Source organism: Bufo gargarizans, chromosome 11 (genome assembly GCF_014858855.1).
Source record: "Bufo gargarizans isolate SCDJY-AF-19 chromosome 11, ASM1485885v1, whole genome shotgun sequence".
In the NCBI taxonomy this organism is placed as follows: Eukaryota; Metazoa; Chordata; class Amphibia; order Anura; family Bufonidae; genus Bufo; species Bufo gargarizans.
In genome coordinates, this window is record NC_058090.1 from 44407068 (window position 1) to 44433171 (window position 26104).

At 46.1% G+C, this 26104-nt stretch overlaps 1 protein-coding gene across 5 annotated transcripts in view; it reads right to left on the reverse strand.

Annotated features, from left to right (window-relative positions):
- PCNX1 (pecanex 1) overlaps window positions 1-26104 on the reverse strand; it is a 108891-nt gene that overhangs the window by 72636 nt on the left and 10151 nt on the right. For all 5 annotated transcript variants that reach the window (XM_044272354.1, XM_044272352.1, XM_044272351.1 and 2 more), the window contains exons 2-4: window positions 9768-9976; window positions 6532-6637; window positions 6104-6143 (exon numbers count right to left, since the gene is read on the reverse strand). In XM_044272354.1, coding sequence (XP_044128289.1) covers window positions 6104-6143; window positions 6532-6637; window positions 9768-9976 — 355 coding nt within the window. The remainder of the gene's footprint in view (window positions 1-6103; window positions 6144-6531; window positions 6638-9767; window positions 9977-26104) is intronic.

Consider the following 26104-nt stretch of genomic DNA (forward strand, 5'->3'; position numbering starts at 1 on the left):
CATATGATGTTTCCGCAGAAACTTCTGCTACTGAAAGCTATCATTTATATGAATGGGCTTATAGCTCGTGTGTGTAATCTTATGTGAGATTTTCCGTTGCAGACATTTCTGCAAGGAAACTGACGCATTTCAAGTCAGTTTTGCATAGATATACAGCATTCATCACAACTTTTCTTTTTAAAGCATGCTGGTTATTTAAGATAACTTTTCCAAATGAGCTGCAGTGTGTGTATGCATGCGGGATAGCACCAGTTTTCCCGCTCAGAATCTTCTGATTCTCAGTACTAGCTGCTCATCATGCTTCCCCATAGAGTAGACACAAAGGGAACGGAGATTCTGCTATGTGTTATGCACGAAGAAACACCATATAGGACATTACAGAGAAGTACTAAGCAGTAGTGATGTAAGTAAAGCACTTGGGGGAGAGAAATAACTTTCACTATCGCTGCTTAATCAGCTCTGTGTCTGTCACTCTCAGGTAGATGGATTTATCACGTCAGGTCTCAGAGAGAAAGTTTGTTTAGGAAAGGTGGAAGGAAAGAAAAAGAACAGCTTATCACTGGAAACATAGCATATTTTCTTTTTGGGCCAGAATCTTTCCAGGATTAAATTCTCAGACTGATAGAACGTTAAAAAGCAAAAAAACAAAATATTTATTAAGAGCTATTGTATAAAAGAGCATAAAGGGAACCTCTACACCCTTTACAGTCAACAGGCAAACAGGATACCGTGCAAGTATAGAGGGACTAGATGAATGCCATTTATATGCCTTGTAGCCTGAATAGAAACCTGTGGTGTACTATCATTAGAATAGACTCACTTTGTACAGATTTTCGTGTCAATGAGTACATAACACACACAGGTTAAATGAGACAGCTAATAGAGGCAGGTGCCTGTCTGTCAGAAATCTCCCACATTTTTCACCGCCCAGTGTTACTGTACAGTAGGGCTGGGCGATATGGCCTAAAATCTATAAATCGCAATATAATTTGAAGCATGTGCGATAACTATATCACCATATATTATTCCGTGGTCATCTATCGCAGTAGGCTGATATACCGTAGACAAAATCTATATCGTTGCCCAAATTCATATCGCCCACTCCTAGCCCCATGCCATTGCCATCATCCATGTCCCCAAGCCAGCGCCATCAGCCCCTTCAAATCACAGGTGCCCCCTTCAAAACACCAACATCTTTTTTTTTTTGCAATGGTAAATTGCAAGTTGTTGTTTTGTTTTCCCCTGTTACGGCATTCACCGCATAGGAGATATTTTTGATATTTTAATCATTAGGACTTTTTCAGACGTGGCGATATGTAATATATTTTTTATTGTGTTTACATTTTTATATGTAAAATTAGGAAAGGGGCAATTTAAAGGGATTCTGTCACCAGGTTTCACCCCCTCCAGATAAAAATATGGTTATGTTCAGGGAGCTTTAACCATTCCTAATGTGGTCTTATAAATGTAATCTGTAGGCTCATTTTGCTAAAAATACGCTATTACTAACCTGTCATTCATAAAAATAAGGTGCCCAAGGGGAGGTGTCACAGCGATGTTACAGCAGGAGGAGGGGGGGGGAGACCGGGAGGCGTCACAGCGATGTTACAGCAGGAGGAGGGGGGGGGAGACCGGGAGGCGTCACAGCGATGTTACAGCAGGAGGAGGGGGGGGGAGACCGGGAGGCGTCACAGCGATGTTACAGCAGGAGGAAGGGGGGGGGGGGGGGAGACCGGGAGGCGTCACAGCGATGTTACAGCAGGAGGAGGGGGGGGGAGACCGGGAGGCGTCACAGCGATGTTACAGCAGGAGGAGGGGGGAGGCGTCAGCGATGTTACAGCAGGAGGAGGGGGGGAGGCGTCACAGCGATGTTACAGCAGGAGGAGGGGGGGAGGCGTCACAGCGATGTTACAGCAGGAGGAGGGGGGGAGGCGTCACAGCGATGTTACAGCAGGAGGAGGGGGGGAGGCGTCACAGCGATGTTACAGCAGGAGGAGGGGGGGAGGCGTCACAGCGATGTTACAGCAGGAGGAGGGGGGAGGCGTCACAGCGATGTTACAGCAGGAGGAGGGGGGAGGCGTCACAGCGATGTTACAGCAGGAGGAGGGGGGAGGCGTCACAGCGATGTTACAGCAGGAGGAGGGGGGAGGCGTCACAGCGATGTTACAGCAGGAGGAGGGGGGAGGCGTCACAGCGATGTTACAGCAGGAGGAGGGGGGAGGCGTCACAGCGATGTTACAGCAGGAGGAGGGGGGAGGCGTCACAGCGATGTTACAGCAGGAGGAGGGGGGAGGCGTCAAAGCGATGTTACAGCAGGAGGAGGGGGGAGGCGTCACAGCGATGTTACAGCAGGAGGAGGGGGGAGGCGTCACAGCGATGTTACAGCAGGAGGAGGGGGGAGGCGTCACAGCGATGTTACAGCAGGAGGAGGGGGGAGGCGTCACAGCGATGTTACAGCAGGAGGAGGGGGGAGGCGTCACAGCGATGTTACAGCAGGAGGAGGGGGGAGGCGTCACAGCGATGTTACAGCAGGAGGAGGGGGGAGGCGTCACAGCGATGTTACAGCAGGAGGAGGGGGGAGGCGTCACAGCGATGTTACAGCAGGAGGAGGGGGGAGGCGTCACAGCGATGTTACAGCAGGAGGAGGGGGGAGGCGTCACAGCGATGTTACAGCAGGAGGAGGGGGGAGGCGTCACAGCGATGTTACAGCAGGAGGAGGGGGGAGGCGTCACAGCGATGTTACAGCAGGAGGAGGGGGGAGGCGTCACAGCGATGTTACAGCAGGAGGAGGGGGAGGCGTCACAGCGATGTTACAGCAGGAGGAGGGGGGAGGCGTCACAGCGATGTTACAGCAGGAGGAGGGGGGAGGCGTCACAGCGATGTTACAGCAGGAGGAGGGGGGAGGCGTCACAGCGATGTTACAGCAGGAGGAGGGGGGAGGCGTCACAGCGATGTTACAGCAGGAGGAGGGGGGAGGCGTCACAGCGATCTAACAGCAGGAGGAGGGGGGAGGCGTCACAGCGATCTAACAGCAGGAGGAGGGGGGAGGCGTCACAGCGATCTAACAGCAGGAGGAGGGGGGAGGCGTCACAGCGATCTTACAGCAGGAGGAGGGGGGAGGGAGGGAGAGCGGGAGGCGTCACAGAAGATTATGAGGCGGCGCTGAGGTCGGGAAAGGCGGAGCTGGGCACGAACGGCAGCTTGGATCCATTTACATCCCCTTGGGCACCTTATTTTTATGAATGACAGGTTAGTAATAGCGTATTTTTAGCAAAATGAGCCTACAGATTACATTTATAAGACCACATTAGGAATGGTTAGAGCTCCCTGAACATAACCATATTTTTATCTGAAGGGGGTGAAACCTGGTGACAGAATCCCTTTAAATTTAAATATTTTTTGTTACTATTAGCCCCCTTAGGGGGCTAGAACCCTTGTCTATTCACCCTTATAGAGCTCTATTAGGGTAAATAGGACTTTACACTCTCTCTGCTGCCCTGTGCATAGTGCACACAGCAGCAGGGAGCTGACTATGGCAGTCAGGGCTTCAGTAGCGTCCTGGCTGCCATGGTAACCGATCGGAGCCCCAGGATTACACAGCTGGGGCTCCGATCAGAGGCTGCCACCAATGACTATAATACTGTGGGGGGGGACCGCGATTATTATAATACTGAGAAGAGGGGCAGTAGAAGGGAGGGACTGTGGCCACTGCGCCACCAATGAATTTAGTTAATGCCTAAATACAAACGTAGCCTGCCATACCTGGTCTCTGACTGCGCGTTGCGATCCCCCGCAATTAACCCCTCAGGTGCCGCAAATTGCGGCGGATAGCAGCATGCAGTCATAGAGGCCGGTACCAGGTATGGGATATGGCCGGCTCACGCAGGCTACGTTTGTATTCAGGCATTAACTATACTCATTGGTGGTGCAGTGGCCACAGTCCCGCCAATCCTCCTCCTACTACTCTGTTCTCATTGGTGGTCAGCTGCAGCCGCACACAGTGGGGAGGGAGGGACTCGTTCTCCACTGTGACGGCTCAGGATAACATGGTGCGCGCCGCAAATGGCGCATGCCATGTTTTATCGCTGTAGGGCGATATAGACAAAATCTATATCCTTGCCCAAATTCATATAGTTTATATCACATATCGTTTATATTGCCCACTCCTACTGTACGGACTATCTGGGTGGGAGGAAGCTATAACTCTGGCCCCTTCTCAGTTGTGTGTCACAGTTTAACAGCTTACTCACTGCCCTGCCTAACAGAATCTAAAGTTAAAGGGGTTGTCCAGGTTCAGAGCTGAACCTGGACATCCCTCCATTTTCACCCCGGCAGCCCCCCTGACATGAGCATCGGAGCAGTTCATGCTCCGATGCTCTCCTTTGCCCTGCGCTAAATTGCGCAGGGCAAAGGCATTTTTCTAAGTTCCGGAGACATACCGGGCTGACAGGCAGCCCGGTGACGTCACCGGCACTGATGGGCGGGATTTGGCTCTGCCCTAGCCAGTAAAACGGCTAGGGCAGAGCTAAAGCCCGCCCCTCAGAGCCGGTGACGTCACCGAACACACTGCTGGGCGGAAGTTACCGCCCGGCAGTGTGTTATTGAAAACACAAGAGCCTGTGCCCTGCGCGATCTAGCGCAGGGCACGGGAGCGCATCGGAGCATGAGATGCTCCGATGCCAGGCTCAGGAGGGCTGCCCGGGTGAAAATAAGGGTATGTCCGGGTTCAGCTCTGAACCCGGACAACCCCTTTAAAGAGTTCAACTCTCTACACTTCCTCAGTAGCGATCAAGGAATTATTAAATACAGTTGCTGTCAATTGATACATTTGTAGCCGCACTGTAGCGTGCAGTAATCAGCGCTATGCATTTCCAGGACAGGTACATCAGTTAAAGGGGTAGTCTCACTTAATCAAATGGCATTTATTACATAGAGGAAGTTAGTACCAGGCACTTACTAATGTATTATGATTGTCCATTTTGCTATGTTTGCTGGCTGGATTAAGTTTTTCATCATATTATACACTGTTTCAATGGTTACAACCACCCTGCAATCCATAAGTGGTGGTCGGCTTGCACACTATAGGAAAAGGCGCTGGCCTCTCCGGTGGCCGGGACTGTGGGAGTGCGCATAGGCTGGTGTCTTTTCCTATAGTGTGTAAGCACGGCCACCGCTGCAGGATTGCAGGGTGGACGTAACCCGTGGATTTAAATTATCTATAGTGTAAAGAAATGCATGGCTTATATTTACATTCCCAAAATATGAATTTATATAATTCTATGGGCTGTCCCATTGAATGCCCCATTTGTCAGAAAGTATGAATACTACTTATTCATGGCCTTCTGCAGATCCCTTTTGCAATAAAAGCTGAGAGCCAGGGGGTTGAAACTTTAATACAGGCAGGAATAAAATGCCAAATAGTGATGGCAGTAATGTGTTATGCTTCAAACTGGCAGTGTTTTTACACATACAGCTCTAGTTCAAAAGAATCGGTCAACTCTCCCGACATGTCCGTTTTGGAAACTACTTTCATTCTTTGTGTAATACTGCATTGTCGTTTGGGGGGGGGGGGGGGGGGTTCCCTGCACAGTATCTAATCTGGTAACACCCAGTTGGACCTATTTACAAAATGCTTGCAATTCATTCATAAACATCTAGTAGGAAAAATAGAGGAATGCCACACAGTTTTATGAAAGGAAGCTACAGAATTATTACATGGGGAAAGCAAGCAGTTACTAAACAAGCCATGTCAAGAGAAGTGACAGGTCCTTTAAGGCTACATGCACACGACCGTATGCGCTTTGCAGTCCGCAAAAAAAAAAAAAAAAAAAAAACACGACATCAGTATGCCATCCGCTTTTCTTTTTTTTGCGGATCCATTGTAACAATGTCTAAAACGGACAAGAATAGGACAGGTTATATTTTTTTTTGCGGGGCTACGAACGGGCATATGGATGCGGAAAGCACACTGTTGTCCGCATTTTTTGCGGACCCATTGAAATGAATGAGTCTGCATCCTATCCGCAAAAAAAAACAAAAAACGGAACGGATACAAACAACGTTTGTGTGCATGTAGCCTAAGTCTAAAAGAGTTTACTCATACCTTTACTGGTCGATGCAGCTCCATATCTTGACATTCCAACCTAAGGAGGGAAGAAGAAAAGAAAAAATGAAAAAGCTAATTATTATCATCAACATTTTTTTTTAATAAGGTCTCTATGGCAAAAACCTCACTGTATAAAATGTCAATAATAGGTTCATGGTCAGGGTTTTGATAAAAGGGTTGACTACTGAGCAATGAAAGGATGCTGCATGGCTGACCTGGTATAGTTCAGTGCCAGCTACTCCTGTAGAAATGTGGTAGAATATTTTGGTAAATCGCTCACGTTCCATCCCAGGTCTCATTTTATTGACTATAAATTCTGACCAGCGATGGTAAAACTGATGTAACCATGCTAATAATCGGGCCATTTTTAGCTTAGACGATCGATGTACTTACTTACTGGGAAAACGCCATTGTGTCTATTATACCTGGTTACTTGGATCCAACCCAGAATAGGAATTCCGTGAGCTGCATCCAACAGGAGGGGTGGCTTCTCTTACAAACTCTGACATCTCAATCCCTCCACCAGGGTCACTGATAGAGAAAACAGGAGATTACAAGGATAAGAACAACTCAGATTTTTTGAGTAAAAAAGGATTTCAAAATAAAAAAGGATTGCTACCATATATGATACATAAAGCACCCTTTACCATTCATAAAATGTAAAAGGGTTGTCAAGTTTTCATGATCCCGATTATGTAGATTGTAATGGCGGTGCAGTGTATTATAGCTTTCTCTCTCATTGGGATGAACAAACAGCTGTCATTACCCGGCACCACCACCATAACCTAGACGGCATGCAGGTAAACACTGAAGAGGACAGAGCGCTTGCACCAGCACCGTGCATACTTTTAGGTCCTACAGGAGGTGGCCACGCTATTTAAATATAATACATGAGTTTCAGAGGTCACTAGGACCGAAGCGTGACTTGAATCACCTCTGACTGTCTTTTTATTTCATAAAACATATACCTTTATTTATTACATTTAAAATATCAACTCTAAATCAAAATGATTAAAATTCCTCAGAATGGGCGGTGAGGCTATCGTTTTGTCTGTGCATCACTCAGGGCTTGCCCAACTGTTCTATATATCTCTATAGCAACTTTATATTTAGTTGCATATGATTGCACCAGCACCGTGGCCCCTTCAAACTGGGAGTTAGAGACCCCGCCCAAGGATATTAAATTCATGACCTATCGTGTGGACAGGTCATCAATATCATGAAACCAGACAAACCCTTTAAACCACAGCTAGATATCTTACTGCTAATGGGCAAAATCTCAAAGGGTCCTTTTACACGGCCCTTACCCTGCTTTCACACCTGAGCGTTTCTCAAACGCGCGTTTTACATGCGTTTTTATGCGCGTTTTTTGTAATAGTAAACGAGCGTTTGACGCGCGTTTGTGTGATTGACTGCAGTGTCCTATGGCCACAAACGCGCGTCAAAACGCCCCAAAGAAGCTCAAGAACTTGATTATGCGTCGGGCGTTTTACAGCGCGATCGTACGCGCTGTAAAACGCCCAGGTGAGAACCATTCCAATAGGGAAGCATTGGTTTTCATGTGTTGAGCGTTTTACAGCGCGTTTGAACGCGCTGTAAAACGCTCAGGTGTGAACTTAGGGTTAATGAGCGATGATCGAAGATAAACTAGTGGAGATCAGCACTTGTAAGTGAACGCCTAAATAACATGCAAGGGGGCAAACATTCATCCACAAACTTTTTACATTAGGTGGGCAGCACATGCCCTGTTTACATGGGGGGGGGGAAGATGTGTTGCAGACCAGGGGGCATTTTCATGTTCCATAGCATTTGCTGGCTAATCACCGAAACATTTAGGCCCCTTGCAGACGAACGTGTGTCACGTTGGAACTAACCCCCCCTCTCCCCTGGCCACACATTTTCTGTGCAGCTTTCTGTGTACTTCTGTACCAACTATGCCCAAAAACTGCATGTTACTTGCGGGTTTTGGGATTTGAGTCGGCTTTGCAGCAGATCTTACCCCTCCATTGAAGACGGTGAAATCTGCACCAAAGAATCACACAAAGAATTATTGACATGCTGCAGATTTAGAATTCAACCAGCAGGTTAATTTCCGCACAGAATGAAAAAGCAAAGTGTACATGATTTATCAGATCTCATTCACTTTGCTGGTGCAGTATTACACTGTGTTTTTTTGGCACAAGAATCTGTGTGATAATCCGCAACGTGTGCAGGTACCTTACAGGGGCCATATGCTCGTTGCCAATAATTGGCCTGATTACTTTCCAGCAAAGGCTCTATTACACCAGCCGTCTGTTGGGCAGAGCATTGCTGACAAGCGTCCGCAGGAATGTTAGTTAGAGATGATCTGCCTGTGCAATACTATTGCCCCGATTACCCCATGAACATTCATCAATGAATCAATCTTTCAGCAGGTTTAAAAATAATCAATTGCAGCAGATCGTAATTAGACAGCACCATCTGCAGCCAGCACATAATGATTCTGTTTCAGGACAAGCGATGGCATTACCCTGGGTTCACACCTGAGCGTTTTACAGCGCGTTCAAACGCGCTGTAAAACGCTCAAGACATGAAATCCAATGCTTCCCTATGGGAATGGTTCACACCTGGGCGTTTTACAGCGCGTACGAACGCGCTGTAAAACGCCCGACGCTCAAACAAGTACTTGAGCTTCTTTGGGGCGTTTTGACGCGCGTTTGTGGCCATAGGACACTGCAGTCAATGACACAAACGCGCGTAAAACGCGCGTTTACTATTACAAAAACGCGCATAAGAACGCGCGACAAAAACGCGCGTTTGAGAAACGCTCAGGTGTGAACCCAGGGTAAGTGATCGCTCCTCCCCATACTGTGGAGGAGATCGCTGCATGTAAACGCAGCTGTCTCCTCCGCTAATGAGCAGGCAATTGCCGGGAAGAAATCCTTCCTTCCTGACATTCGAAATGCTGATTGGCAGGTCTAATACAGCTTTAAATTTTGGCTACAAATCATTTTGTCAATTGGCCTTTATTAAAAATATTGAGCTGTTCTGTCACAAAGAGTTAACTGTTTTTCTAGCTGTGTAACTGGTACTTTCACTGGTCATCTAAGAAATCTTATTTAAGCCACATTCATATCAGTAAGATACCAACTGAGCTCTAATGTTTATAAGGTCAGAGAGCAGAGATAAGGAGCCCGCCAGCAACTGGTGTGACGGAAAAGACAGAACATCCACAGGCTGCTACTAGAGCAGGGATGTCAAACTCGTGGCCCTCCAGCTGTTGCAAAACTACAACTCCCATCATGCCTGGGCATACTACAGCTATCAGGGAATGATGGGAGTTGTAGTTTTGCAACATCTGGAGGGCCATGAGTTTGACATCCATGTACTAGAGCATCTCAACTCTGTACAGAAAAAAGGGCTCCATATTTTTAATAAAGACCAATTAAAAGAATTAGTTCTCAAAAGGAGTACATTGCAATAATAATAATAATAATAATAATAAAAATAATTAAAAAAATGGTTACTATAGTCTATAAAAGAGTAAGAGCTCAAATTAAAATTGTGTTCTATTTTTTAGCCCCACAGGGGAAATTACATTGAAAAGCTATTTGTTTATAATTTATATTTACTATGTAAATGACATATACAATATCTGCAAAAAAAAAAAAAGCCCTCTTACCCAGGTCCATTACTATCCTCTCTTCTGGCTGAGCTGTCACTACGTTCTGCCTTTGCCACCCGCTCCGTCAACTCACTGGCACTCCTCTCCACAATCTCTCCTTCATCCAGGGCCCTGTGTAGTCGGTAGTTGACAAGCTTTAACACTATGAAAACGGCAGCGACCACAGGGCAGTACACAGCTACAATCACCAGAGAAGAGGGAAGAGCCTGGAAGGGAAAAGCAAAAGTGGAAGTTATTAAACACATTTATGTGACCAGCAGGTGGATGTCTCGGGGGCTGTTCAAACCAAATTTCTGTCCCACGTTTAACATATACATTGAGGGGGAAACGTGCAAAATATAGATTCGCAATGGATCCTGCAGAATCCAGCAGGAAGTTCAGGAAGGGTGCCGCGCTGCAAGTCCACAGCATGCCCCTTGCTCGTCTGAAAGCGGTGGGTTAAGGTACTTCTAAAAGAGACTGGGGAGACTTATCAAACTGGTGCAATTTAGCACTGGCTTAGTTGCCCATAACAACCATTCCGATTCCACCTTTCATTTCTCACAGCTCCTTTGGAAAATGAAAGGTGGAATCTGATTGGTTGCTATGGGCAACTAACTCACTTCTACTTTACACCAGTTTGATAAATCCTCTACTGTGTTTAACTTGGTCCTTCTTTGTCCGACTTTTGAGTAACCTACCAAATTTAAGTTTGAAAGAAATAGAGAACAGATTGAAGAAAGCATGACAACACAGACTACACAGTATGGCTGCAGTCTGTTACCATGGAAACATAGGTACGCAGAGGCCGTAGACACAAATGTTAGATTATAAAAGGAACCAGTCATTGCATCTGCCATTTGCAACTAATGATATGATGGTGCAGGTCAGACCACAGTAAGATCATTGCTAATAAGAAGCTGGGTACAGTATATAGATATAGGCCCTATCACCTAAAATTTCAGTGGTAAGCGAGGCTACTTTCACATCTGCATTTTCAATTCCGGTTTTGAGATCTGTCCGAGGTTTGCTGGATCCGGCAGGGTTCAGCAAAAACGCTTCCGTTACTGATAATACAACCATCTGCATCCGTTATGAACAGATCCGGTTGTATTATCTTTACCATTGCCAAGACTGATCTGTCATGAACTCTATTGAAAGTCAATGGGGGACAGATCTGTTTTCTATTGGGGCAGAGAAAACAGATCCGTCCCAATTGACTTGCTCCGCATCCCAGGACGCATGCTGCGGTTTTCACTCCGGTATGAGAACAGAATGCATTTTGGAGCGCTCCGTTCTGTTCAGTTACGTTCTGTCCCTATTGACAATGAATGGGGACAAAATTGAACCTTTTCCCCCGGTATTGAGCCCCTATGACTGATCTCAATACCGGAAAATAGGAACACTAGTGTGAAAGTAGCCTTAAACGGTTCAGTTTTGTCACCTTGGACAAAACGGATCAGAACGTGTAAGTATGCATCTGTTCCGTTTTGGTGCAGGACACAAAACTGCTGCATGCTGCGGCTGTGTGTCTAGTTTGCGAAACAGAACAAACCGGATCCAGCAGAAAAAACTGTAAATCAATGGTGCCGGATCTAGTTCTTTTGTTAGCAAAAAAAATGGATTCCATTGACAATGATTTTCATGCCGGATCCAGTTTGTTCAGTTCTGATTTAATACAACCGAATCCGCCCGAAACTGATACATCCGGATGTATTAAATGGCACAGACCCGTTTAATTCCGGTTTTGAGATACTCTGCCGGATCTCAAAACCAGCGTTAACAACGCAGATGTGAAAGTAGCCTGTGACATACAAGTGGACAACCACAAACACTCAGGACCAGGGCTACATGGAGAGCTTCAGCAGCAGGACATGGCAGAGCTGTGTGCAGGAGCCTATATGGCGGAACAAGGATTCCTATGGCTCCATACCACAGAGCTGCCGGGACACTTTCCTGTATGCTTTCTGCATCTGCAAGACCTCGGACCTAATCAAAACCATAGGTCCACAAATAAAACGGGTTCCACGATTTGCTGGCCCACAAAATGGATACGGTCGTGTGCAGCCTTTTCTGGGTATGGTTATCTTTTTGGCCTATACGTTCCAGAAATTACATGTCTGCAACTCAACAAGCTTGAGAAAATAAAACTGTCTATTGACGCACTTAATATGTAAAATATCTGTTTACGAGCAATGGTTTAATATCCTAAAAGCTAACCACTTCATTAGCTAGCATGAGCCTCTTCCCCAGCGTGCAGCAGTTACCCATTATTTGCTCGCTTTGTCGCACAGTCATTCACGGCCCCATTACCTCATCAGGCCATGATTGTGCATGCATCTCTTCATTCATAGCCGCTGCACCTTAGAATAGGTGTTGTGGGCAATTTTCCAACCGGCGGTGATCATAATAGAGGAGGAGGCAGGGAGAACAGCTGGGCGTCTGCATCATCCCCACTTGTAAACTGCACAGTCATTACCTTCCAGAACAAGAAAGCAACAGCAGATTAAGCTTACGCTTTCACAAGACCCGTTGTGCAAAACCGCACATTCATTTTTGTCTAAGAACAACCACTAACTATACCGCTCTGTTGTGACTGACTCATTTCCTTTCCAGGCAGAGGAGAACAGTGCGACACATACTCCGGGACTTAATCATAACTCATCGTCTAAAAACAGACCGATTCCTCCTGAATGAGCGCAGCTCCGAAATCACAAGACCTCCACAATGAGGTCAACAATAAAAGCCATTTCCTTATGACTGTATAGATTCATTTCTATCGGCCATTCCTCAGGGGAACGGTGCTTGAACATACGGCATATCAAAAAAGAAAAACTGTTGGGGGTGGGGGCAGCCATTGTTGGCAGCACATGTGGCATTGTGCAGATCACTGCCTCTTGTGGTAGGAAGCCACCGGCTGCCATACAGTCCTCAGTAGGTCTATACACAAACACGTAGCGCAGGACTGTATGGCAACCTACGGAGAAATGGAAAATGGGCATATAACGTCTTATCAGGGACCAGACAGATTCCAGAATATTCTAGGTCAGGCATGCTCAACCTGCAGCCCTCCAGCTGTTGCAAAACTACAACTCCCAGCATGCCCTAATACTCCCAGCATGCCCTCTCCAGCAGAGAATTGTAGTTTTACAACAGCTGGAGAGCCGCAGGTTGGCCAGCCCTGCTCCAATAGGTGTAGGCTGTCCAGGCATGCTGGGAGTTGTATTTTTGCAACAGCTGGAGGGAAGCAGGTTGGGCATCCTTGTGCTAGGCAAAAAAAAAAAAAAGACAGGGCCAGTTTTAGGGTGGCTGGCAACCTTTCTATATGTGCAGGGCAGCTATCCTCTGCCGGGCCGTGGCCCAGGAACGGGCCCTGGAAGATTGTTTGCCGGGCAACGGCGATCAGGGCAGTCTTTAACATGGTACTAATGAAGCGCTTCCATTATGGAAGTGCTTTATTAGTACAGGAGGACCAGGAAGCGGTGAAGGATCTGTACTCACCGCTTCCTGGTCCTCGGCTATCGGCTGTACAGGGCTGCGCACAGCGCGAGGTCGCTCTGTGACCTCACACTGTGCACCGCGATACACAGCAGGATGAAGAGGATCGCGATGGTGACCAGGAGCAGGAGAGGTCTTTTTTGGGGGTTTTTTGCCCAGGGGGCTGACGGCTGACACGGGGGGCTGACGGCTGGTCTGACCTGAGATGTAATGAAAAATATTTCTTATTGTTCTACTCTAAAACCTAGGTGCGTCTTTTAGGGCAAAAAAATAGGGTACAGTGCAACAGAGACCCTAGTCAGTTTATATAGTCATTATACACTCACCTAAAGAATTATTAGGAACACCATACTAATACGGTGTTGGACACCCTTTTGCCTTCAGAACTGCCTTAATTCCACGTGGCATTGATTCAACAAGGTGCTGATAGCATTCTTTAGAAATGTTGGCCCATATTGATAGGATAGCATCTTGCAGTTGATGAAGATTTGAGGGATGCACATCCAGGGCACGAAGCTCCCGTTCCACCACATCCCAAAGATGCTCTATTGGGTTGACATCTGGTGACATGTGGGGGCCATTTTAGTACAGTGAACTCATTGTCATGTTCAAGAAACCAATTTGAAATGATTCAAGCTTTGTGACATGGTGCATTATCCTGCTGGAAGTAGCCATCAGAGGATGGGTACATGGTGGTCATGAAGGGATGGACATGGTCAAAAACAATGCTCAGGTAGCCCGTGGCATTTAAACGATGGCCAATTGGCACTAAGGGGCCTAAAGTGTGCCCAGAAAACATCCCCCACACCATTACACCACCACCACCAGCCAGTACAGTGGTAACAAGGCATGATGGATACATGTTCTCATTCTGTTTACGCCAAATTCGGACTCTACCATTTGAATGTCTCAACAGAAATCGAGACTCAGACCAGGCAACATTTTTCCAGTCTTCAACAGTCCAATTTTGGTGAGCTCATGCAAATTGTAGCCTCTTTTTCCTATTTGTAGTGGAGATGAGTGGTACCCGGTGGGGTCTTCTGCTGTTGTACCCATCCGCCTCAAGGTTGTGCGTGTTGTGGCTTCACAAATGCTTTGCTGCATACCTCGGTTGTAACGAATGTTTTTTTCAGTCAACGTTGCTCTTCTATCAGCTTGAATCAGTCGGCCCATTCTCCTCTGACCTCTAGCATCAACAAGGCATTTTCGCCCACAGGACTGCCGCATACTGGATGTTTTTCCCTTTTCACACCATTCTTTATAAACCCTAGAAATGGTTGTGCGTGAAAATCCCAGTAACTGAGCAGATTGTGAAATACTCAGACCGGCCCGTCTGGCACCAACAACCATGCCACGCTCAAAATGGCTTAAATCACCTTTCTTTCCCATTCTGACATTCAGTTTGGAGTTCAGGAGATTGTCTTGACCAGGACCACAACCCTACATGCATTGTAGCAACTGCCATGTGATTGGTTGACTAGATAATCGCATTAATGAGAAATAGAACAGGTGTTCCTAATAATTGTTTAGGTGAGTGTATATATTAATATGCACCTTGTGTTTTGTTATGCGTGTGAATCACTCAATGCCGACCAGTACCCCCTACCCCTAAAACCCCCCCCCCCCCCCCCCCCCCCGGTCCCTGGGAAAATTGTCTTGCATAAAACTGGTCCTTGGTGAAAAAAAGGTTGGGGACCACTGCTCTAGGAGAAACAGTGGATCTCAAATTTAAGTAACCAACTATGAAGAATATTATATCATCGTAGTTCTCTACATTACAATCACTATTCTCGGCGGCGGTCCCGTTACCATCGGCCTGGTCCACTATAGCGGCACAGTACATGATGTCACAACGTTACAGAGATTATGTCAGGTGTACAGTGCAGTAGACGTGCAGTTCACGGAGGCCTGGGAGACTGGTATAAGTTATACATCTTGTATATAGGGATATGGAGCATGCTGGTATAACTTGGGCATCTCCTGTTTATAATACACATATGGACAAAGGCTCCATAGAGAGAGCTGAAACATTGCAGTTTACACATGGGTGAATAAAATACCCTTCTGCTTTTCACGGATATTTGTGTGCTGCCTTGGATCTATAAGTGCATAAAATAAATAAATTAAATTATATACAGTGGATATAAATAGTCTACACACCCCTGTTAAAATGTCAGGTTTCTGTGATGGGGAAATAGAATTAATAAAATCAGACAAATCGTTTCAGAACTTTTTCCACCTTTAATGTGACCTATAAACTGTACAACTCAATTGAAAAACGAACTGAAATCTTTTAGGTGTAGGGAAGAAAAAAAATATAAAAATAAAATATGGTTGCATAAGTTTGCACACCCTTAAACTAATACTTTGAAGCACCTTTTCATTTTATTACAGCACTCAGTCTTTTTGGGTATGAGTCCATCAGCATGGTACATTTTGACTTGGCAAGATTTGCCCACTCTTCTTTGCAAAAACACTCCAAATCTGTCAGATTGCGAGGGCATCTCCTGGGCACAGCCCTTTTCAGATCACCCCACAGATTTTCAATCGGATTCAGGTCTGGGCTCTGGCTGGGCCATTCCAAAACTTTAATCTTCTTCTGGTGAAGCCATTCCTTTGTTGATTTGGATGTATGCTTTGGGTCGTTGTCATGCTGAAAGATGAAGTTCCTCTTCATGTTCAGCTTTCTAGCAGAAGCCTGAAGGTTTTGTGCCAATATTGACCGGTATTTGGAACTGTTCATAATTCCCTCTAGCTTAACTAAGGCCCCAGTTCCAGCTGAAGAAAAACAGCCCCTTGGCACGATGCTGCCACCACCATGCTTCACTGTGGGAATGGTGTTCTTTTGGTGATGTGCAGTGTTGTTTTTGCGCCAAAATGTTTTGGGAATTATGGCCAAAAAGTTCAACCTTGGTTTCATCAGACCATAACACCTTTTCCCACATGCTTTTGGGAGACTTCAGATGTGTTTTCGCAAAATGTAGCCTGGCTTGGATGTTTTTCTTCGTAAGAAAAGGCTTTCGTCTTGCCACTCTACCCCATAGCCCAGACATATGAAGAATATGGGATTGTTGTCACATGTACCACATAGCCAGCACTTGCCAGATATTTCTGCAGCTCCTTTAATGTTGCTGTAGGCCTCTTGTAGCCTCCCAGACCAGCTTTCTTCTAGTCTTTTCATCAATTTTGGAGGGACGTCCAGTTCTTGGTAATGTCACTGTTGAGCCATATTTTCTCCACTTGATGATGACTGTCTTCACTGTATTCCATGGTATATCTAATGCCTTGGAAATTCTTTTGTACCCTTCTCCTGACTGATACCTTTTAACAATGAGATCCCTCAGATGCTTTGGAAGCTCCCTGTGGACCATGACTTTTGCTGTGGGATGAGACTAAGAAAATTTCAGGAAAGGCCAACTAGAGCAGCTGAACTTTATTTGGGGTAAATCAGAGGCACTTTAAATGATGGCAGGTGTATGCCGACTCCTATTTAACGTGATTTTGAATGTGATTGCTTAATTCTGAGCACAGCTACATCCCCAATAATAAGAGGTTGTGCTTTTCAATTGAGTTGTACAGTTTATAGGTCACATTAAAGAGGACCTTTCACTAGTTTAAAAACTAAAAACTAACTATATCAGCGGGCAGAGCGGCGCCCAGGGGTCCCCCTGCACTTACTAGTATGCCTGGGCGCCGCTCCGTTCACCTGGTATAGGCTCCGGTGTCTGCAGCTCCCTCTGTTGTACTGTGCAGAGTTTTTGTATTAGGGTTGTCCCTTGCTGCAGCGCTGGCCAATCGTAGTGCACAGCTCATAGCCTGGGAGTCCCAGACTATGAGTTGTGCGCTACGATTGGCCAGCGCTGCAGCAAGGGACAACCCTAATACAAAAACTCTGCACAGTACAACAGATGGAGCTGCAGACACCGGAGCCTATACCGAGTGAACGGAGCGGCGCCCAGACATACTAGTAAGTGCAGGGGGACCCCTGGGCGCCGCTCTGCCCGCTGATATAGTTAGTTTTTAAACTAGTGAAAGGTCCTCTTTAAAAAGGTGGAAAAAGTTCTGAAATGATTTATCTTTGTCTTTTTTACAGCACAGAAACCTGACATTTTAACAGGGGTGTGTAGACTTTTTATAGTGTGTGTGTGTGTGTGTGTGTGTGTGTGTGTGTGTGTGTGTGTATATGTGTGTATGATATATATATATATATATATATATATATATATATATATATATATACACACACACACACACACACACACATATACTGGAAAACTGGATTGTAAACTACATTGAGTAAGCTTACAGATAACATACAGTGGGGCAAACAAGTATTTAGTCAGCCACCAATTGTGCAAGTTCTCCCACTTAAAAAGATGAGGCCTGTAATTTTCATCATAGGTATACCTTAACTATGAGAGACATAATGAGAAAAAAAAAAAATATCCAGAAAATCACATTGTCCGATTTAAGAATTTATTTGCAAATTATGGTGGAAAATAAGTATTTTGTCATCCCAATACTTTGTTATATACCCTTTGTTGGCAATGACAGAGGTCAAACATTTTCTGTAAGTCTTCACAAGGTTTTCACACACTGTTGCTGGTATTTTGGCCCATTCCTCCATGCAGATCTCCTCTAGAGCAGTGATGTGTTGGGGCTGTCGCTGGGTAACACGGACTTTCAACTCCCTCCAAAGGTTTTCTATGGGGTTGAGATCTGGAGACTGGCTAGGCCACTCCAGGAACTTGAAATGCTTCTTATGAAGCCACTCCTTCGTTGCCCGGGCGGTGTGTTTGGGATCATTGTAATGCTGAAAGACCCAGCCACGTTTCATCTTCAATGCCCTTGCTGATGGGAGGTTTTTACTCAAGATCTATGGCCCCATTCATTCTTTCCTTTACACGGATATATCGTCCTGGTCCCTTTGCAGAAAAACAGCCCCAAAGCATGATGTTTCCACCCCCATGCTTCACAGTAGGTATGGTGCTCTTTGGATGCAACTCAGCATTCTTTCTCCTCCAAACACGAGTTGAGTTTTTACCAAAAAGTTCTACTTTATCTGACCATATGACATTCTCCCAATCCTTTTCTGGATCATCCAAATGCCCTCTAGCAAACTTCAGACGGGCCCGGGCATGTACTGGCTTAAAGGGGTTGTCAGAGTTATTTTTTTATTCTAGGTTTCTAACTAGGCAAATGTAACAGCTTTCCAATTAACTCACTTTATCTCCAGTGGGTGGTTTCTCATATTTCAATGAGGGTCACATGACCTGTGATGTCAGCTTCTCGCCCTGCTCTGATAATGTTTGTGCACAAGCCTTAGAGATCTGAACACGCCCCCTGCACTGCCAGCTGCTGTTTATTGCTCTCTCCCAGGATTCTTAACCCCTTCAGCTGCACAGACTCAGGGCTGAAGTGTTTATTGTGTAGCTGCAGGCAGTGAGGAGACAAATGCTGGGCACAGGAGCTGAAAGAGAAGTTCTGCATAGCATTGCAGGGGGGGGGGGGGGGATCCTGTGTGTATAAACAGTGTTATTGTACAGCTAGGACTTGTAGTTCTACACATACAACATGCTGCTAAGTCTCCGAGCAGGCAGACATGTCACTCAGGGCAGCACTTGTATTCACTCCCTTACCATTGTCATTATACAGCTTGAACTTGTAGTTCTAACTTCTACATATACAACATGCTGCCGAGTCTCCCAGCAGGCAGACATGTCACTCAGGGCAGCACTTGTATTCACTCCCTTAGTAGAGAGCAGGGGGAGGGGCAGAAATTGTTTTTATTGCAAGTAAACAAAGGGCCAGAAGAGAACCAGGGAAATGAGGAAATAGATATTTTTTTTTTGCCTAAAACTTGCTTTGCTTAGTTATATATCGCTGACCATTAGATTTACAGTGCTATAACTCCTTTAAGAAGGGGGACACGTCTGGCACTGCAGGATTTCAGTCCCTGGCGGCGTAGTGTGTTACTGATGGTAGCCTTTGTTACTTAGGTTGCAGGTCATTCACTAGGTCCCCCCCCCCCCCCCCGTGTGGTTCTGGGATTTTGGCTCACCGTTCTGGTCATCATTTTGACCCCACAGGGTGAGGTCTTGCGTGGAGCCCCAGATCGAGGGAGATTATCAGTGGTCTTGTATGTCCTCCATTTTCTAATAATTGCTCCCTCAGTTGATTTCTTCACACCAAGCTGCTTGCCTATTGCAGATTCAGTCTTCCCAGCCTGGTGCAGATCTACAATTTTGTTTTTGTGTCCTTCGACAGCTCTTTGGTCTTGGCCATAGTAGAGTTTGGAGTGTGACTGTCTGAGGTTGTGGACAGGTGTCTTTTATACTGATAAGGCTTCGTTCACATCACCGTTCAGCCTTTCCGTTCTCCTGCTCCGTTTAGGGGCAGGAGAACGGAAAGGACGGATAAGCACATAACTGACGCCAAACTGAGTCAAACGGAGCCCTTAGGAGGACCCCATAGACTATAATGGGGTCTGTTATGTTTCCGCTCAGAAGATGATTTTTAAGCGGAGACAAAAGTTGTGCATGCAGGACTTTTGTCTCCGCTTAAAAATAATCTTTTGAGCAGAAACATAACGGACCCCATTATAGTCTATGGGGTCCTAAGGGCTCCATTTGGCGTCAGTTATGTGCTTATCCGTCCTTTCCATTCTCCTGCCTCTAAACGGAGCAGGAGAATGGAAAGGCTGAACGGTGATGTGAACGTAAGAGGAGACTCTTAAAAAAGTAGTTACAGGTCTGTGAGAGCCAGAAATCTTGCTTGTTTGTAGGTGACCAAATACTTATTTTACCGAGGAATTTACCAATTAATTCAATCCTACAATGTGATTTCCTATATTCTTCCCCCCCCCCCCTCCCATTCTGTCTCTCATAATTGAAGTGTACCCATGATGCAAATTACAGGCCTCTCATCCTTTTAAGTGGGAGAACCTGCACAATTGGTGGAGACTAAACGCTTTTTTGCCCCACTGTATTTCCCATATTTCCCTTACAGCAGCAGTAAACTAATGATGACTTGCCGAATCTATACTGGTTTCATCTCCCAGTGCTGACTGCTAAGACAATATTTGGAATTTAAAGGTTTGGCCCCCCTCACACACACCATTGTCAGATAGGTAGGCGCAGGCTCACTTGTCACCTCTCTCTAAAACAGGGGCCCCCAAAGCAAGGGAGAATGCATCGTGCAGGTGTGGCATGGTCTCCATTCACTACTATGGGAGATCAGAAAAGAACTCAGCGAGGGCAATCAGCTATGCCTGGAACCCTCATAGAAGTGAACGGAGAGCACACTGCGCAAGTGCGACCACCTCTCCACTTGCACCCCCATAGAAGTGAGCGGAAAGAACACTGCGCAAGCGCGACCACCTCTCCATTTGCATCCCCATAGAAGAAAACTGAGAGCACACCGTTCAAGCACAGCCACCTCTCCACATTTGCACTCCCATAAAAGTAAACGGAGGGTGGCTGTGCTTCCACAGTGCACCCATGTTCCCATTGAGGTCCCGTTCTAGAGATAGGCATGGGCCCCAAGGGTGGTTCTCATGCCTGACATTGGTGGCATATCCTTAGTGTGAGACGGGCCAACCCCCTTTAATTTTCAGTTATACAGTACCGCTAAAATAAAAAAGATAAGAATACAGAGTTTACAAAAATACCAACTTCTGCTGGAAGTGCCCCTTTAAATATACCACATCAGATTTGTTAGTTAACCCTTTATGTCTTAAGATCATCTCAGTCTACCATAGAATTCGTAGGTTCCTGCCCAACTCAAGGAAAAAATAAAAATAAAAAATCAGCTTATCAAGCATGCTACACGGAGGAAAGGATTTTGCTCGGGGACACGAAGCACACTTCACAGGCAGAGACTCATTTGTGACCGGCTTCCTGGCGACTTTATCCAACAATGGCCTGTTATGAATGGAGCTTAGAAACAATAGCTACAGCTGCTCAGACGGCAAGGAAATCTCCGGGTGATAAGGTGTGAGCGGAGGAGAACCGCGGCACTCAGCTTGTTTGTTACACGGATGCCGTAAGGAAGCAACAAGACTACAAATTCCAGACATTTGTACAACCTCCATCATTTTCATGCAACGTCACAAAAAAGGTAGCAGTGAAGCATACATTCATGCATGCCAGGGAGCTGCTAAGTCCCCCGTCCACCCCGATACAAATTGGAAAAAAAAAAAAAACTGACGTTTACGCTGGGTTCACACCTGAGCGTTTTACAGCGCGTTCCTACGCGCTGTAAAACGCACAACAGGCAAGAACCAATGATTCCCTATGGGAATGGTTCTCACCTGGGCGTTTTACAGCGCGTACGATCGCGCTGTAAAACGCCCGACGCTCAAACAAGTGCTTGAGGTTTTTTTTGGGCGTTTGTCGCGCGTTCCCGCACATAGATATTCGGGAACGCGCGACAATGTGTGCACCCCTGTCTCTGTATGCGCGATTGTAAACGCCCGTACAATCGCGCATACAGAGCGCTCGTTTCAGAACGCTCAGGTCTGAACCCAGCGTTAGGGTTTGTTCACATCTGCGTTGGAGGATCTGTCTGGAGCCTCCATTGCAGATTCTGCCAAAAAAAGTCCTGCATGCATGACTTTGTCCGGCCAAAAGCTGGCGCTGCCAGGCAGCATCCGGGTCTGTAGTCTAGGGGGATCACGGAATTAGGGTGTGACTTCAGGCCAGGGAACCAGATAACTACCTCAATAGGTGACCGCACACACAAATCATAATACGGTATTGTACAATAACTCGCATACAGCTTTCTATAACGATTAAACCAGCTTAACATTCTTCTGGCCGTGCATGACCACCAGCTAAAGCCCACATGTTTGGTACTACAAATTAAAGGGGTTGTCTCCCTTCAGCAAGTGGCATTTATCATGTAGAGAAAGTTACTACAAGCCACTTACTAATGCATTGTCATCATCCATATCGCCTCCTTGGTTGGCTGGATTCATTTTTCCATCACATTATACACTGCTCATATACTGTTGTTACGTTTACCGCTGCAGTGCAGATACCAGGTGGTCGGGACAGGAGCTGCTGCGCGTGTGCGTGCCTATGTGCGCTTCCACAGTCCTGGCCAAAGCTTTTTCCTATAGTGTGCAACCACGACCACTGCTGCTGAATGGAATCGAGCAGTGTATAACGTGATGGAAAAATTGATCCAGCAAAGGAAACAATATGGACAATCACAATGCATTAGTAACTGCCTCTACATGATTAATGCCATTTGCTAAAGTGAGACAACCCCTTTAAGACCACACACACAAAGATGGCTACGCAAGGCTCCATTTCACATTAACCATGTCAAATAAAAGGGATCCACTTTATAATAAACCCTACTGGATCCCATTAAAGGGGTTGTCTCACTAGGATATACCACCAATGTCTCAGGTGAGACTACCCCTTTAAGTTACCAAATCAGGTCTCATGCACACAACAGTGTGTATTTAGAGGTCCACAAACTGCCGATCCACTAAATATAGATACCGGCCGGGTGCATGCCACATTATTCTAATAGACCTGCCTGTTCTTGTCCGCAAAACTTACAAGAATAGGACATGTACTATAATTTGCAGAGCGGCCGCACGAACGTGGACCTACAGAAATGAGTGGGTCCACATACAATCCGCAAAAATTGTGGATCAGACATGGACCCAAAATTTGGTTGTGTGCATGAGGCCTTAAAGGGGTTGTCCGAGTTATTTTTTTATTCTATGTTTCTAACTAGGCAAATGTAACGGCTTTCCAATTAACTCACTTTATCTCCAGTGGCTGGTTTCTCAGATTTCACTGAGGGTCACATGACCTGTGATGTCAGCTTCTCTCCCTGCTGTGATAAGGTGCACAAGCCTGAGAGATCTGTACAGGAGATGTCACTGTGCTGGCCACGCCCCCCTGCACTGCTGCTTATTGCTCTCTCCCAGGATTCTTAACCCCTTCAGCTGCACAGACTCAGGGCTGAAGTGTTTACTGTGTAGCTGCAGGCAGTGAGGAGACAAATACTGGGCGCAGGATCTGAAAGAGAAGTTCTGCATAGCATTGCAGGTAGGGGGAAGTTCCTGTTTGTATTAGCGGTGTCATTGTACAGCTAGGACTTGTAGTTCTACACATACAACATGCTGCCGAGTCTCCCAGCAGGCAGACGTGTCATTCAGGGCAGCTCTGGTATCCACTCCCTTAGCAGAGCAGGGGGAGGGGCAGAGATTGTTTTTATTGCAAGTAAACAAAGGGCCAGAAGAGAACCAGGGAAATGAGGAAATAGATATTTTTTTTTATCCTTAAAACTTGCTTAGCTTAGTTATATATCGCAGACCATCAGATTACAGTGCTATATCTTTTTTTTCCCATAACTCTGACAACCCCTTTAAGCCTAGACCTTCTACTCGGATGCTACAAGTTCACTCCATGCATCGCATCTGGACAGAAATGTAAACTTGTCATAAACATCCATTTTCATTTCTGCTTTCTAAGGAATAGTAACAGAACCGCCTAATGCCGGTCAGGTCAGGAACCCAACAAGGATAGTCACTTCTCTGCCCATCACATCGGCCATATTTCTGCAGCTCTGCTATCAAGAACCAGTCTACACAGAGGATATTGGAAAGCAACACGTAGGGGTGAAGGGGTCTCCTCACAGACGAACCACAGCTAACGAGGCTGCATTACTGCACTGTATAGCGGATCACTGCTCCGTACTCAATGTTTTCTTCCATTTTCCCCCCCAAAGTTGCGTGCAGCATCATATGGTAGCTGAGCAGCAGTATAGCTGTTACTTTACTGTTACTGTAAGAGCTGCAGACTGTCACGTGCATAAATCTAGTCATCTTCCATAAGGGTCTCCTTAAAACACCAGAAAAAAAAAAAAGTGTTGATTTCCTTCATTGCAACATTCTCTTTAAACAGCACCTGTCAGCAGGATCAACCCTATTAAATCAGGCTTGCCCTGCAAGACAACCACATTAGTAGCATTTTGAAGGCTTAGGGCTCTTTCACACTTGCGTTGTCCGGATCAGTCGTGTACTCCATTTGCCGGAATTACACGCTGGATCCGGAAAAACGCAAGTGAACTGAAAGCATTTGAAGACGGATCCGTCTTCAAAATGCGTTCAGTGTTACTATGGCAGCCAGGACACTATTAAAGTCCTGGTTGCCATAGTAGTAGTGGGGAGTGGGGGAGCAGTATACTTACCGCCCGTGCGGCTCCCGGGGCACTCCAGAATGATGCCAGAGCGCCCCATACGTCATCCATGCGCGTGGGGCGCCCTGACGTCACTCTGAAGCGCCCCGGGAGCCGCACGGACGGTAAGTATGCTGCTCCCCACTACACTTTACTATGGCAAACAGGACTTTAGCGTCCTGGCAGCCATGGTAACCATTCAGAAAAAGCTAAACGTCGGATGCGGTAATGCGCCGAAACGACGTTTAGTTTAAGGCCTTTCAATGGGCATTAATTCCGGATCCGGCCATGCGGCAAGTGTTCAGGATTTTTGGCCAGAGCAAAAAGCGCAGCATGCTGCGGTATTTTCTCCGGCCAAAAAACGTTCCGGTCCTGAACTGAAGACATCCTAATGCATCCTGAACGGATTTCTCTCCATTCAGAATGCATTGGGATAATCCTGATCAGGATTCTTCCAGCATAGAGCCCCGACGACGGAACTCTATGCCGGAAAAGAAATACGCAAGTGTGAAAGAGCCCTTAGACAGCACCTTTCAACAGGATCAACTTTATTAAATCAGACAACCTACCTGGTAGGATTGATCCTGCTGATATCCATCTTCTGAAAAGCAGTTGGAGTTCCAGAGGGTAAAATATATATATTTATACAAATGAGGGCTTCTGTGCACCAAGGGGTGTGGCCAGCATCAGAAAGCCAAGGTGCACAGGGGGCTAGACCCCGCTCCTTGGTGCTCTGAACGCCATATTTTCATAATGAATAAACTCCACAACCGATTTTCACCAGACAGATATCATCTTTATAAGGCCTCATGCACACGATCGTTGTTTTGGTCCGCATTCGAGCTGCAGTTTTTGCGGCTTGAATGCAGACCGACCTCCAAATCAAACTATTTGCACAGACACATATCTGCAGTTCATCTGATTAAAATGCTGTTTTTAGTTTTTTGCCACGTTAGGATACTTTATCTTTATATGACAATTAGGCCATTGGTGCAATGAGGGCGTAGTCATTGCTCTTGTTGCACCCAAGCTCCACTCCCTTCTGCGGCCAGCCCCTCCCTCACTGCTCTGTCAATGCCTGGCCCTGTCAATCAAAAGGTACAAAAGTAATAAAAAAAAAAGTTTCATATCCTAGCCTCTGACCCACAAACCAAAACTGAGCAGTCAGCCCTGATGCGGACAAAGGTTAGCCAAGGGGGTAGCCTGCGAGTCTACTGCATAATGAGTGAGATGAGGGGGTCATCCTATACTTCACATTCCTTGTACCAAGCAGAATATTTAAGATAGTTTTTGTTTGCCTCAAACCAATGCATTTTAGATAAAAATATGAGTTTTCCAGGCTCTGTTGTGGGGAGCATGGATCTGTCCAAATTTGCGACATCAAGGTCCCGGATCACAACGGCATTGTTTATTCTCTACTCAATCAAACCCCCAAAGTGCATTGAAAGATATGGAGTTGGTTAGGCGCTTTTTTTTTGTGTGAAGCCATGCAGCCTTTCTGGTCCAAGGTTCCTGATGTTACCTGGAGACATTGAAGATGATCTGCTTGTGAGGATCTGGAGCTGATGGCATTCGTCTGATGGCCATATACCATTTTTCAATCCTCTAACTGGTTAAATGTATGATCTGTGGAAGGTTTGCAGGACCATCTCCAT